Source organism: Entelurus aequoreus, linkage group LG21 (assembly GCF_033978785.1).
Source record: "Entelurus aequoreus isolate RoL-2023_Sb linkage group LG21, RoL_Eaeq_v1.1, whole genome shotgun sequence".
In the NCBI taxonomy this organism is placed as follows: domain Eukaryota; kingdom Metazoa; phylum Chordata; class Actinopteri; order Syngnathiformes; family Syngnathidae; genus Entelurus; species Entelurus aequoreus.
In genome coordinates, this window is record NC_084751.1 from 34,709,782 (window position 1) to 34,722,106 (window position 12,325).

Genomic DNA, 12,325 nt, shown 5'->3' on the forward strand with positions numbered 1-12,325 from the left:
TATTGTAACCGCGAGGTGTCGCCAAAACCAATTGCCACTCTGTGGGGGAGGTGTAGCCAGCGCTGCCTGTAGGAGTAAAAGTCACCGCCGCTGTCCGTGGTGCTGAGGGCAAGCGCCATTGGGCAGGGGCGGGCAGGTGATTAGATTTCACAGGTGGTACGTGTTAATTTTAATCATCTGTTGTCTTTAAAGGCCTACTGAAACCCACTACTACCGACCACGCAGTCTGATAGTTTATATATCAATAATGAAATCTTAACATTGCAACACATGCCAATACGGCTGGGTTAGATTAGTAAAGTGCAATTTTTAATTTCCCGCGAAATATCCTGCTGAAAACATCTCGGTATGATGACGTTTGCGCGTGACGTCACGGACTGTAGCGGACATTTTGGGACAGCATTGTGGCCAGCTATTAAGTCGTCAGTTTTCATCGCAAAATTCCACAGTGTTCTGGACATCTGTGTTGGTGAATCTTTTGCAATTTGTTTAATGAACAATGAAGACAGCAAAGAAGAAAGCTGTAGGTGAGAAGCGGTGTATTAGCGGCCGGCTGCAGCAACACAAACACGTAGAGAACTGGGACAACAGAGACTCTTACCAGGAGGACTTTGAGTTGGATACGCGCTACCGTGAGTACGCAGCTGCGGCTTCCAAACATTTGATCGCTTGCCCGTACGTGCGTGCCGCTATGTGCATGTCACGTACGTGATTTTGGGGAAATATATGTGCTGTATGAACTTTGCGGAAGTGAACAGTACTTTGGGCTGTGGGATTGAGTGTGTTGTGCGGGTGTTTGAGTTGTATTGGCGGGTTATATTGACGGGAGGGGGGAGGTGTTTGTTATGCGGACTAATTTGTGGCATATTAAATATAAGCCTGGTTGTGTTGTGGCTAATAGTGTATATATATGTCTTGTGTTTATTTACTGTTTTAGTCATTCCCAGCTGAATATCAGGTCCCACCCGCCTCTCACAGCATCTTCCCTATCTGAATCGCTTCCAATGCCCTCTAATCCTTCACTCTCACTTTCCTCATCCACGAATCTTTCATCCTCGCTCAAATTAATGGGGTAATCGTCGCTTCCTCGGTCCGAATCGCTCTCGCTGCTGGTGGCCATGATTGTAAACAATGTGCAGATGTGAGGCGCTCCACAACCTGTGACGTCACGCTACTCCCGGTACAGGCAAGGCTTTTTTTATCAGCGACCAAAAGTTGCGAACTTTATCGTCGATGTTCTCTACTAAATCCTTTCAGCAAAAATATGGCAATATCGCGAAATGATCAAGTATGACACATAGAATGGACCTGCTATCCCCGTTTAAATAAGAAAATCTCATTTCAGTAGGCCTTTAAGAGTGAGCGGCTGGGTGCAGGAGGAAGAGGAAGTTTGGAGAGTGACTGAAAAGTCCCGTTCTGAGAGAGAAAACTTTGCATAGAAACATACGATCATTAAAAACCTTGTTCAACATGCACGCTGGTCTCCTGTGCCGTGTTTGACAGTGGGACTACGAGGAAGCGACTTCCACACACTCATTTTGATTTAAAGACAGCACACATTTGCCATTGTCCTCCAAATACTTTTACAGTACTGTACTTGATCCAACATTTTTTTTTAAATCCCACACTACAATATATAAAATACTATGTACTATTATTCATGCTGATATCATCCATCCATCCATTGACCTTATTGCATTAATCTGCATCCGTCAATTCTCTAGGCCAATATCGATATATGTATATATATGTATAATATCGGTATTGTATTGGAATTGAAAAAGTAGTATCGGGCCACATGGAGAAAAAATAGTGAAATAAAAGGTGTGGGATGTTGTGTCTGTGTGCACTGACCAGGTCTCCTTTCTCTCCAAGTGGTCCATCATCGCCTGTGTGGCCCAGGAGACCCTGACATGTAAAACGTCCATCATTAGAATGTAGTGAAATGACATCAGTAATGACACAGATCAGTAAAAACCCACAAGTGAAATGAAGACCAACCTGTTTTCCGTCTAGTCCAAAAGGGCCAGCATCGCCACCTATGCCAGCTAAACCCTGAATAAGAGACACTTGGTTTTAATAGTTGAACATGATTTTAATCTGACTCTTATTGAAGGTGACCTTGTCCCCTCTGTCTCCCGCTCCTCCTATTAACCCAGCAGCACCCTGGAGGCCCTGTGGAGACATAACAACAATAATCCCAAATACATCTATAAAGTGTGAACAAAAGCATCGCTTGAAGGTAAATAACAACTCACTGAGATTCCTGTTGGCCCTTGAGGCCCCTGAGGTCCAGGAGGTCCATTGCTTCCTCTGGGTCCAGGTTTCCCAGTGGCTCCATCATCACCCAGTAGCCCCGTAGCACCCTTGAAAAACAGAGTGGTATTGCAAGGTAACAACAAATCTTCTATTTTGAACATGTTACTTACAAAAAAGCTACATTTGTATAGTTCAAATAAATCTCTTTGACATCTGCCTTCAAACTATGCTTTTGCAATAAGCATGTGTATAGTCGGGCTGCAACTAGTTCAAATAATTGACAAAGATTTGGTATCGTGGATGAGTCTAAATAATCTTCAAGAGTACTAGATAAAAATTATTTTTGCACATAATGTCATTGTGGAGGGGGGCGTGGCCTGCGGGCAGGTCGCGGAACGGGGTGTGCCAGGACCGGCCTCGAAGACAGCAACAGGTGCGTAGATGGCCCAGGTGGGCCTTGTTATCTAATCACCTGTCGCCTTTATTAGCAGCAGCCGGAATGAGACACGGAGTTGGAGTTGGAGGTGCTGCTGAGCGGCCGCAGGAAGAGAAGACATTGCTGGAAAGCAAAAGCCTTGCACAATGGAATGAAAATAAAACAGTGTTATACCCTGAATTCCGGGCTCTCCTGGCAGTGTGTGGTGGTCCGAAGAACCCACTAGAGGGCAACCTCTACAGTCATGTTTACAGGACATTTTGCACTGTATGTCTGTTCATTTATTTTTCCATTCATCCATCCATCCATTCTCTTCCGCTTATCCGAGGTCGGGTCACGGGGGCAGCAGCCTAAGCAGAGAAGCCCAGACTTTCCTCTCCCCAGCCACTTCGTCCAGCTCCTCCCGTTTATTTTTCACTGCGGTTAATGTATTTGGTATGATAAAGTAAAACCATTTGTTTATCCGTAATTTATGTTTTTTTTTTCTGACGATCAAATTTACTTTTATGGGTTTTAAAAATGAGTTAAAATCACGTCGTGGACTCAACGTCAAACTCAAACATGTACAGCAGATCATAAGCCAGGGGTTTTCAAAGTGTTTTTTTATGAGCATGCAACACATTGTAGGGACAAAACAAACAACTCCTTTATTAGAACATCACACACTAAAAAAACAAAGAAAAAAATGCTGTCAAACGAATATTTTGAATCAGATGAATTGCACTTGGGATTTTTGATTAATCGCGATTAATCACAGTAAATGACTTGTTTGCATAATATAAATTAACTTTAAATAAAGGACCCCAATAATGTGACACAAAATATTTTTGGAAATTAATTTTTTTTTTTTTTTTAATGTTTTACTCAAAACTTGGCATCAGTTTTATCTAAACTACTGATGGAGTTAATTCCAAAGCAGGGGTATCAAACGTACAGGTTTTATCCGGCCCGCGGGATGAGTTTGCTAAGTGAAATGTTCAAGTTAAAGTACCAATGATTGTCACACACACACTAGGTGTGGCGGAATTATTCTCTGCATTTGACCCATCACCCTTGATCACCCCCTGGTAGGTGAGGGGAGCAGTGGGCAGCAGCGGTGGCCACGCCTGGGAATCATTTTTGGTGATTTAACCCCCAATTCCAACCCTTGATGCTGAGTGCCAAGCAGGGAGGTAATGGATCCCATTTTTTTGGTCTTTGGTATGACTCGGCCGGGGTTTGAACTCACAACCTACCGATCTCAGGGAGGACACTCTAAACACTAGGCCACTGAAATGGTATATTGTTGATACTAATTACACAAATGTGTCTTGAAATATAGGTATACATTTCTTTTAGCTTTTTTGAAAAATAAATAAATAATAATAAAAAAAAAAATATATATATATATATATATAAATATATATATATATATATATATATATATATATATATATATATATATATATATATATATATATATATATATATATATATATATATTAGGGCTGCAACTAACGATTAATTTGATAATCGATTAATCTGTTGATTATTACTTCGATTAATCGATTAATAATCGGATAAAAGAGACAAACTGCATTTCTATCCTTGCCAGTATTTTATTGAAAAAAAACAGCATACTGGCACCATGTTGTGGACATTGGGGGTGCAGCATACACCAACAATAACACAGAAATGTAATTCATCAGAACTGAATCAGATATTGTACACGTTTCTGTTGTGAATAATAAAGGATTAATTTTAGGCTGCCTCTGAATAATAGCATGAAATATTCCAGCACCTTCATAACGTTTAGTTATACTAAAGCGTCACTCAAATCTAAATATATTTATATAGCTTTATCAGCCCGGCTACATTGATCCATTATGAAACCAACCTGAGATATTTCTGTCCGTTACGTTTATTTCGAAATTGGTAACCGTGCGTTTTCTCTCTCAAAACGGAGTCAAATGTGCCGGAGACACATTATCAGCCCCGCGTTGCAACAAAGGCATAACTTTAACGTTACTCACAAAAAAGCTGAACTCATGAATGCTTGTTGCCAATATGGACTTAAAAAGTTACGTACTGTGAGTTCCTCCCTTCATCCATGGCTCCAACATTTTTCTTCTTCAGGTGCTCCTGAAGCAATGTTGTACTTCCGTGCCATTTTGCAGGAAACGGTCTTCTTTGAAGTCTTTAAAGTGAAGTGTTCCCACACTTTTGACGACTTAGGTCGTACACTTTTCTCCATTGAAGCAATAACCTCATGATGTTTCTCCGCCAAACTATCGGTAGTGTTTTCCTGCGCCATTTTTCAAATTTTTCCAGCAAAGGAGACGCCGTCGTCACGTGAGCTGCACATGACACATCATTGGCTAGCTTACGCCACCTCATGAGACGTAGCCTCAGCGCCGCCTTGGTGCTGTTTTGTACTGTTTTTGTACTCATTAGGGTCCGCACAGGACCTTTTCAAAAGGAATCCCAAAGGGAGTCCTTTTGCAATGGGACGAAAGGACCCTATTGAAATTGTAAGGTTTTATTATTATTATTATTATTATTTTTCCGCAGCTTTGCGCACTACTACGCCCCCCTTAACATGCTTCAAAACTCACCAAATTTTTTCCACACATACAAAAAGTGGGCCAAAAGAACTTAGTCTAAAAACCAAAGCCCAAAAATCAACATTGCTCTCTAGCGCCCCCTAGGAAGAAAACCGCCTCTAACTCCCACTAGGAAGGTCGTAGAGACATGAAACAAAAACCTGTATGTAGGTCTCAGTTAGACCTACAATTCATAATTTCACTTCTTCGGGCGAAAACCAACAGGAAGCTGGCAATTTCCCCTTCAAGACAAAAAATGACTAAAAACACTCATTTTTGATTTTTGAGCTGTAATTTGACCCCCTTAAAATACTTCAAAACTCACCAAAATTCGCACACACATCGGGACTGCGGGAAACTGCGATCTAAAAAAAAAACCGAATCCCAAAACTCAAAATTGTGCTCTACATAATTTTTGGGAAAAAAAGAGAAAAAACTGCTCCTCGGAGGAAAACTCTGACAAAACTGCTTGTAACTTCCGGTAGGAACGTCGTAGAGACATGAAAAAAATACCTCTACGTAGGTCTCATTTAGACCTACATTTCATACATTGACACCCTTCAGCAAAAATCAACAGGAAGTTTGTTATCTCCATTTCAAAACAACATTTTTGTACCAAACGGTCACCAAACATCAAACATTATCTCCTCTGAGCGCGTTTGTCGTTTCCGCTTCAAACTGCTACAGGAGAGAGATTGAACCCTTCTGATTAAAAGTTCACGACGGCGTTTTAATAAGTGCTACCGTTTTGATTTTACGAGCCTTCAAAGACCCGCAGCACTGATGCTGCTACGGTGCCAAAAATGACAACGAAACTGCGATTAGACCTTCTTTGGCCTCAATACACACAATAGCCTATAATGACAATGTGAAATGGATCCGCTGCTGTGATTTTACGCACCTTCAAAGAAAACAACCACTGTGCCGCAGCACCTAGGAAAAAAACACAGACACAACTTCCTCTAACTCCCAGTACCAATATCGTAGAGACACGAAACAAAAACCTCTATGTAGGTCTCACTCAGGACTACCACTGGACTAAAGTATTGGACACCTAGGACTAGCACCTGCCAGAAGGCGGACCCGACCAATGCTGCTTGCAGCTTTAATTTTGATTATTGTTTCTCAGCTGTTTGGAAATGTTGCAGTTTATAAATAAAGGTTTATAAAACAAAAACAAAAAAATAACAAAAAACAAAAACAAAAAAAAGCCTCCGCGCATGCGCATAGCATAGTTCCAACGACTCGATGACTAAATTAATCGCCAACTATTTTGGTAATCGATTTTAATCGATTTAATCGATTAGTTGTTGCAGCCCTAATATATATATATATATACACACCCCTGTGTGTATACTGTGTGTATATATACACACACAGTATATACATATATATATATATATATATATATATATATATATATATATATATATATATATATATATATATATATATATATATATATATATATATATATATATATATACATATATATATATATATATATATATATATATATATATATATATATATATATATATATATATATATATATATATATATATATATATATATATATATATATATATATATATATATATACATACACCCCTGTGTGTATCTCTCTAGGTCGTCCTCAGACGAGCCTTCCATCGTTGCTTCCAGTCATCCCGATTCTCCATACATTTGGCCAGTTCCTTGGTACTCTGAGCTCCTGCATCCTTCTTGAGTACATCCACGTATGTTAGTGTGGGACGTCCTCTTGACCGATGCCCATGTGTTGGTTCCCACAGTACCAATTTGCTGGCTGGCAGCTCCTGATGCCTTTGGCAGTGCCCTGCTAGTCTCATTCTCCTTACAGCAATCTTCTCGCTCACCCTTGGTATTCCCCTGTAGAGGACTCTGTCGGTTACGTGCGCACTCTTGTTGATTGATGCACGCAGCATCCTGGTGTAGCAACCATCCAAAGACCTCTCCAGGGTTGGCTTCAGGGTCCAGCATTCGCTGCCATAGAGGAGAACGGACTCAACTGTCGCGTAGAAGAAGCTGAGTTTGATTTGGCGGGGGAGGTTGGAGCTCCATACACTGGTCATGCCGTTCTGGGCCCTCCATGCAAGTGCCTTCCTCACTTTAAAATCCTGCTCAGTTGAGTTGACCCATCTGCCCAGGTATTTGAAGTCCTCAACTTCTTTCAGCACAGTGCCTCCTGCTGTTATCAGAGGTTGATGTTCTGGTGGAACATTGTAGGTCATGACCTCAGTTTTCTTGGCATTTAGCCTAAGGCCAACCTTGGCGCACTCTAGCTCCACCCTGTGTAGGAGTTCTTGTGCTTGTATACTGTGTGTATATATATACACACACAGTATATATATATATATATATATATATATATATATATATATATACACATATATATATATATAAACATATATATATATATATATATATATATATATATATATATATATATATATAAACATATATATATATATATATATATATATATATATATATATATATATATATATATATATATATATATATATATATAAACATATATATATATATATATATATATATATATATATAAACATATATAAACATATATATATATATATATATATATATATATATATATATATATATATATATATATATATATATGTTTATATATGTTTATATATATATATATATGTTTATATATATATATATATATATATATATATATATATATATATATATATATATATATATATATATATATATATATATATATATATATATATATATATATATATATATATATATATATATTTATACACACACCCCCACCACCCCCACAACTAGATAGGCATTCTGTGGGAAACACTGGGTCCTCTGACTTACCGGTGCCCCCTGGATCCCTTTGAGGCCGTCATCGCCAGGTCTACCCTAGAAAAAAATACAAAAAACAAAACAAGGCATTAATGAGTAAATAAAAACATGAATAAGCCATTTTTCTTTGAGTGCTTTAAAGCAGGGGTCTTCCACATATTTAAGGCCAAGGTGTCAAGATCTGCCTAGACAGGTCGGACTTTGTGTATTGTTTATTTCGATGTTTATGAGTTAGTCTCAGTGCTTCTTCCTCCCTGTTTTCTCCACTTCCTGCGCACTTCCCCTGCCTTGCAACAGTCAAGATGGAACAGCACCTGCCCCTGTTTGGTGATTAGGACAATCACCTGCTGCCAATCCTTTCTTTATATGCCAACCTGGTCATTCAGTCAGAGCTGGATCATTGTAATTGTACTTTGTGCTTCACTACACATGGACTTAAGCTCTCCTTATACTTAGCTTTCACTGCTTCCTGTGCACTTCCATTGCTGGACTAGTTTTGGGGGTTTGGTGCACTCCCAGCTGCACTAGTTTTTGTTTCTTGCTTATTAAATATAGCTTTACCTGCACACTGTCTCCAAATCTTTGGGTCACAGCAATCGTCACATAATGATCCAGCCAACAAGTGACATCGCAGAGAGGTACAGTGGGACGAAGTTGAAGGAGTATTAGAGGAGCCTTTCGGAGCCCATGGAGGCTGAGTCTCGGCGCTACTCATAGCGGAGGAATTGGAGGACCAGATGGCCATCTGGTTTGAATAGACTCTGTTTGGCCCAGCGACACAGGCGGGAGCCGGCCCCTGCGGCTTCATACCACCCAAACGCACAGTCTCCACTTGTTCCTCAACCAATCCAGGGCAATGTGCAGCAGTTTTTCACTCAACCAGAAGTTGAGTACGATAATCCAATTACTCACTTCGCCAAACATTTCATGACCTTGGCTCCGAGCCATTGCAGCTCAGGCAAAAGCTGCTGACAACGCGTCACCGGCTCCTCGGGCACGCTCTAGAGCACAGAGGCACAAGCGGCTGTGGCCGCGCACCCACATAGCGACAATGCCAGCATGGTCTCTCTTCCTCTGGCTAAAGCAGGCAGCCAGCCCTATCCAAGTGCCCACATATTGACTAAATTGCCTACACCTACAGTGCAGCTTCCAAAAGATCAAGCTCTGCCTGTTCTAGCACCCCAGCTTTCCAAAACCCAAGCTCTGTCTGTTAAGACACCCTGGCTTCAAGAACCCAGCTTCCTCCGGTTCCTGCTCCTCACCAAATCAAAGTTTTAGTGCAACCTGTTTGGCACCACCTGTTCCTGTATCTCATCAAATGAAGGCTTTGGCACCACCTGTTCCTGTACCTCATCAAATCAAGGCTATGGCACCACCCGTTCCTGTACCTTGGCAAATCAAGGCTCTGACGCTACATGTTTCTATTCCATGCAGCCAACTCTTCCCTCTGCGGCTGTTCGGAAGCCTCCCGTTCCTGTTCCGGCTACATGGCAGCCACCATTTCCTGTTCCATTTTCGGCTGTGCGGCAGCCACCCGTTCCTGTTCCTGTCCTGACTGTGCGGCAGCCATCCGTTCCTGTTTCTGTTCCGACTGTGCGGCAGCCACCTGTTCCTGTTCCACGCGAACGCTATGGGGAACCTGAACGGAAGGGAGCAACAATCCTCCTCCATGCCACCCTTCGCCCTTTGCTGGTTCCTGCTCTAGTGCCTCCAGTTGACACGCCCGATAAACAGTTCTTTCCTTCTGGGGAAGAGCGTCTCTAATTTGCTTCCTGGTGGGTAGTCGATAAGTGGAGGCTACTCTGGCAACTATACAACTGGGGATGCACAGCTCCTTCCACCTCTTCACCAGCGGGGGTCACCGTCAGCTCCGCCTCCAGTGGGTCTGCTGCAGGCGCCACCTCCAGCTTCGTCTCTAGTGGGTCCGCCGCAGACGCCACCTCCAGCTCTGCCCCCAGTGGGTCCGCTGCAGACGTCACTTCCAGCTCCGCCTACAGTGGGTCCGCCGCAAACCCCACCTCCAGCTCCGCCTCCAGTGGGTCCGCCGCAGACGCCACCTTCAGCTCTACCTCCACGCCTGCCAAATGAGCGCCTATCTCGCACATGTCATCCTGCTCATCGTCTGCCACAGATGTGGCCATTCCATGGACTCCCCCCTGCACCAGCAGCAACAAGTAGGGGGAAGAGTCAAGCAATGTAAACATCCTAGATGGTGGCACACACCGCATGTGGCATAAAACTCCTTATTGTTGGCTGTCAAACACACAAAAAAGTTAAAGACCGACACAGACAGGCTTTGTGAAACAATTGTATTATTGAATTACTGAATATTATTTTGGCAGACTTTGCTTCCTCCTTTTTCTGGTGGTCACATGACAATGTAAGTTATCCTGTGATTACTACACTGTTATTTAGCAACAAGGATATGGTATACGTTTGAATTCCCAAAGTCCTGACTTAAACGTGTGGACAATGCTGAAGAAACAAGTCCATGTCAGAAAACCAACAAATTTAGCTGAACTGCACCAATTTTGTCAAGAGGAGTGGTCAAAAATTCAAGCAGAAGCTTGTGGATGGCTACCAAAAGCGCCTTATTGCAGTGAAACTTGCCAAGGGACATGTAACCAAATATTAACATTGCTGTATGTATACTTTTGACCCAGCAGATTTGGTCACATTTTCAGTAGACCCATAATAAATTCATAAAAGAACCAAACTTCATAAATGTTTTTTGTGACCAACAAGTATGTGCTCCAATCACTCTTATCACAAAAAAATAAGAGTTGTAGAAATTATTGGAGACTCAAGACAGCCATGACATTATGTTCTTTACAAGTGTATGTCAACTTTTGATCGTGACTGTATACCTCACCTGGTGTAAAGGTCACCTCACCTCACAGGTTTATTGTCTTTGGTCACTAAAAATGATCACTATCAATAGGAGATGTTGTGATTGTGCAGCTGTTAATTACAGACCTGAAGTTGGCATGTTTAACCACTAGAAGATGTTACTCCACATTTGGTTATTCATTTTGGGTATTTCTAAACACTAGTCACTACAGGATGTCTAAATTAATATTACTATCATCAGCAACGGTGCCTTACATTGATATGTTTTTCTCTTTCTTATTTATTTGTGCGTGTGAATGGTTGTTTGTGCCCTGCGAATGGCTGGCATCAAGTCAACAGTGCCCACCGCCTCTCAAACAAAGTCAGCTGGGATAGGCCCAAGTAACCCTAATGAGGATAAAAATGGACGGAACATAAACATTATATAAATATAAAGGATTCAATGCAACATTTTCGAAATTAAAGCCACAAAACTAAAGCAAAGCCTTTGATTAGGAATAAAACGTTTTCTTGCCTGCGATCCCTGTCTTCCTTTCTCCCCAGGGTGTCCTGGCGGACCCTAAGAACAAAAGAACAAAACACAAACAATGGCAGACATGTTTCTTTCATCTTGAGCTATGACTCGCTTTATATACTCAAGGCCAGGTCCCAAATTTAAAAAGTCTTTTAACTCCACTTCACTTCATAGGTCTGACATGTTTGGCTCGTCACTCCAGGATTTTGGTAGCTGTTTTAATGTGATTATTGTGGACTTAAATGCCTGAGTTTGCAGCAGCTTTTTCTGAAAACTGCGGCAAAAGTTATGACATTTTGAGGCTTTTTTGGATAACATTAAATTAACTTGTGATTTTATGAAATCGGTATCACTATTTTGTTCCTTGTAACCGAAAAAAGCACTTCATTGCAACATAAATCATAAAATAACACTGTATTGATGTTTTATTCATTGTATAGCACTCTGATGGCAATACAATCACATATACTGTATATAGCTCATTGTCAAATTATTGTACTGTTTTAATTAGAGATGTCCGATAATGGCTTTTTTGTTGATATCCGATATTCTGATATTGTCCAACTCTTAATTACCGATTCCGATATCAACCGATACCGATATATACAGTCGTGGAATTAAAACATTATTATGCCTAATTTTGTTGTGATGCCCCGCTGGATGCATTAAACAATGTAACAAGGTTTTCCGAAATAAATCAACTCAAGTTATGGAAAAAAATGCCAACATGGCACTGCCATATTTATTATTAAAGTCACAAAGTGCATTATTTTTTTTAACATGCCTCAAAACAGCAGCATGGAATTTGGG

At 40.9% G+C, this 12,325-nt stretch overlaps 1 protein-coding gene across 1 annotated transcript in view; it reads right to left on the bottom strand.

The window, feature by feature from the left end:
* Positions 1–5,739, bottom strand: part of si:ch211-196i2.1 (collagen alpha-1(III) chain) — a 65,577-nt gene extending 59,838 nt beyond the window's left edge. The window contains exons 1-5 of the mRNA XM_062032061.1: positions 5,603–5,739; positions 2,259–2,366; positions 2,122–2,175; positions 2,002–2,055; positions 1,855–1,908 (exon numbers count right to left, since the gene is read on the bottom strand). Coding sequence (XP_061888045.1) covers positions 1,855–1,908; positions 2,002–2,055; positions 2,122–2,175; positions 2,259–2,366; positions 5,603–5,620 — 288 coding nt within the window. The 5' untranslated portion in view covers positions 5,621–5,739. The remainder of the gene's footprint in view (positions 1–1,854; positions 1,909–2,001; positions 2,056–2,121; positions 2,176–2,258; positions 2,367–5,602) is intronic.
* Between the last annotated feature and the right edge of the window lie 6,586 nt (positions 5,740–12,325).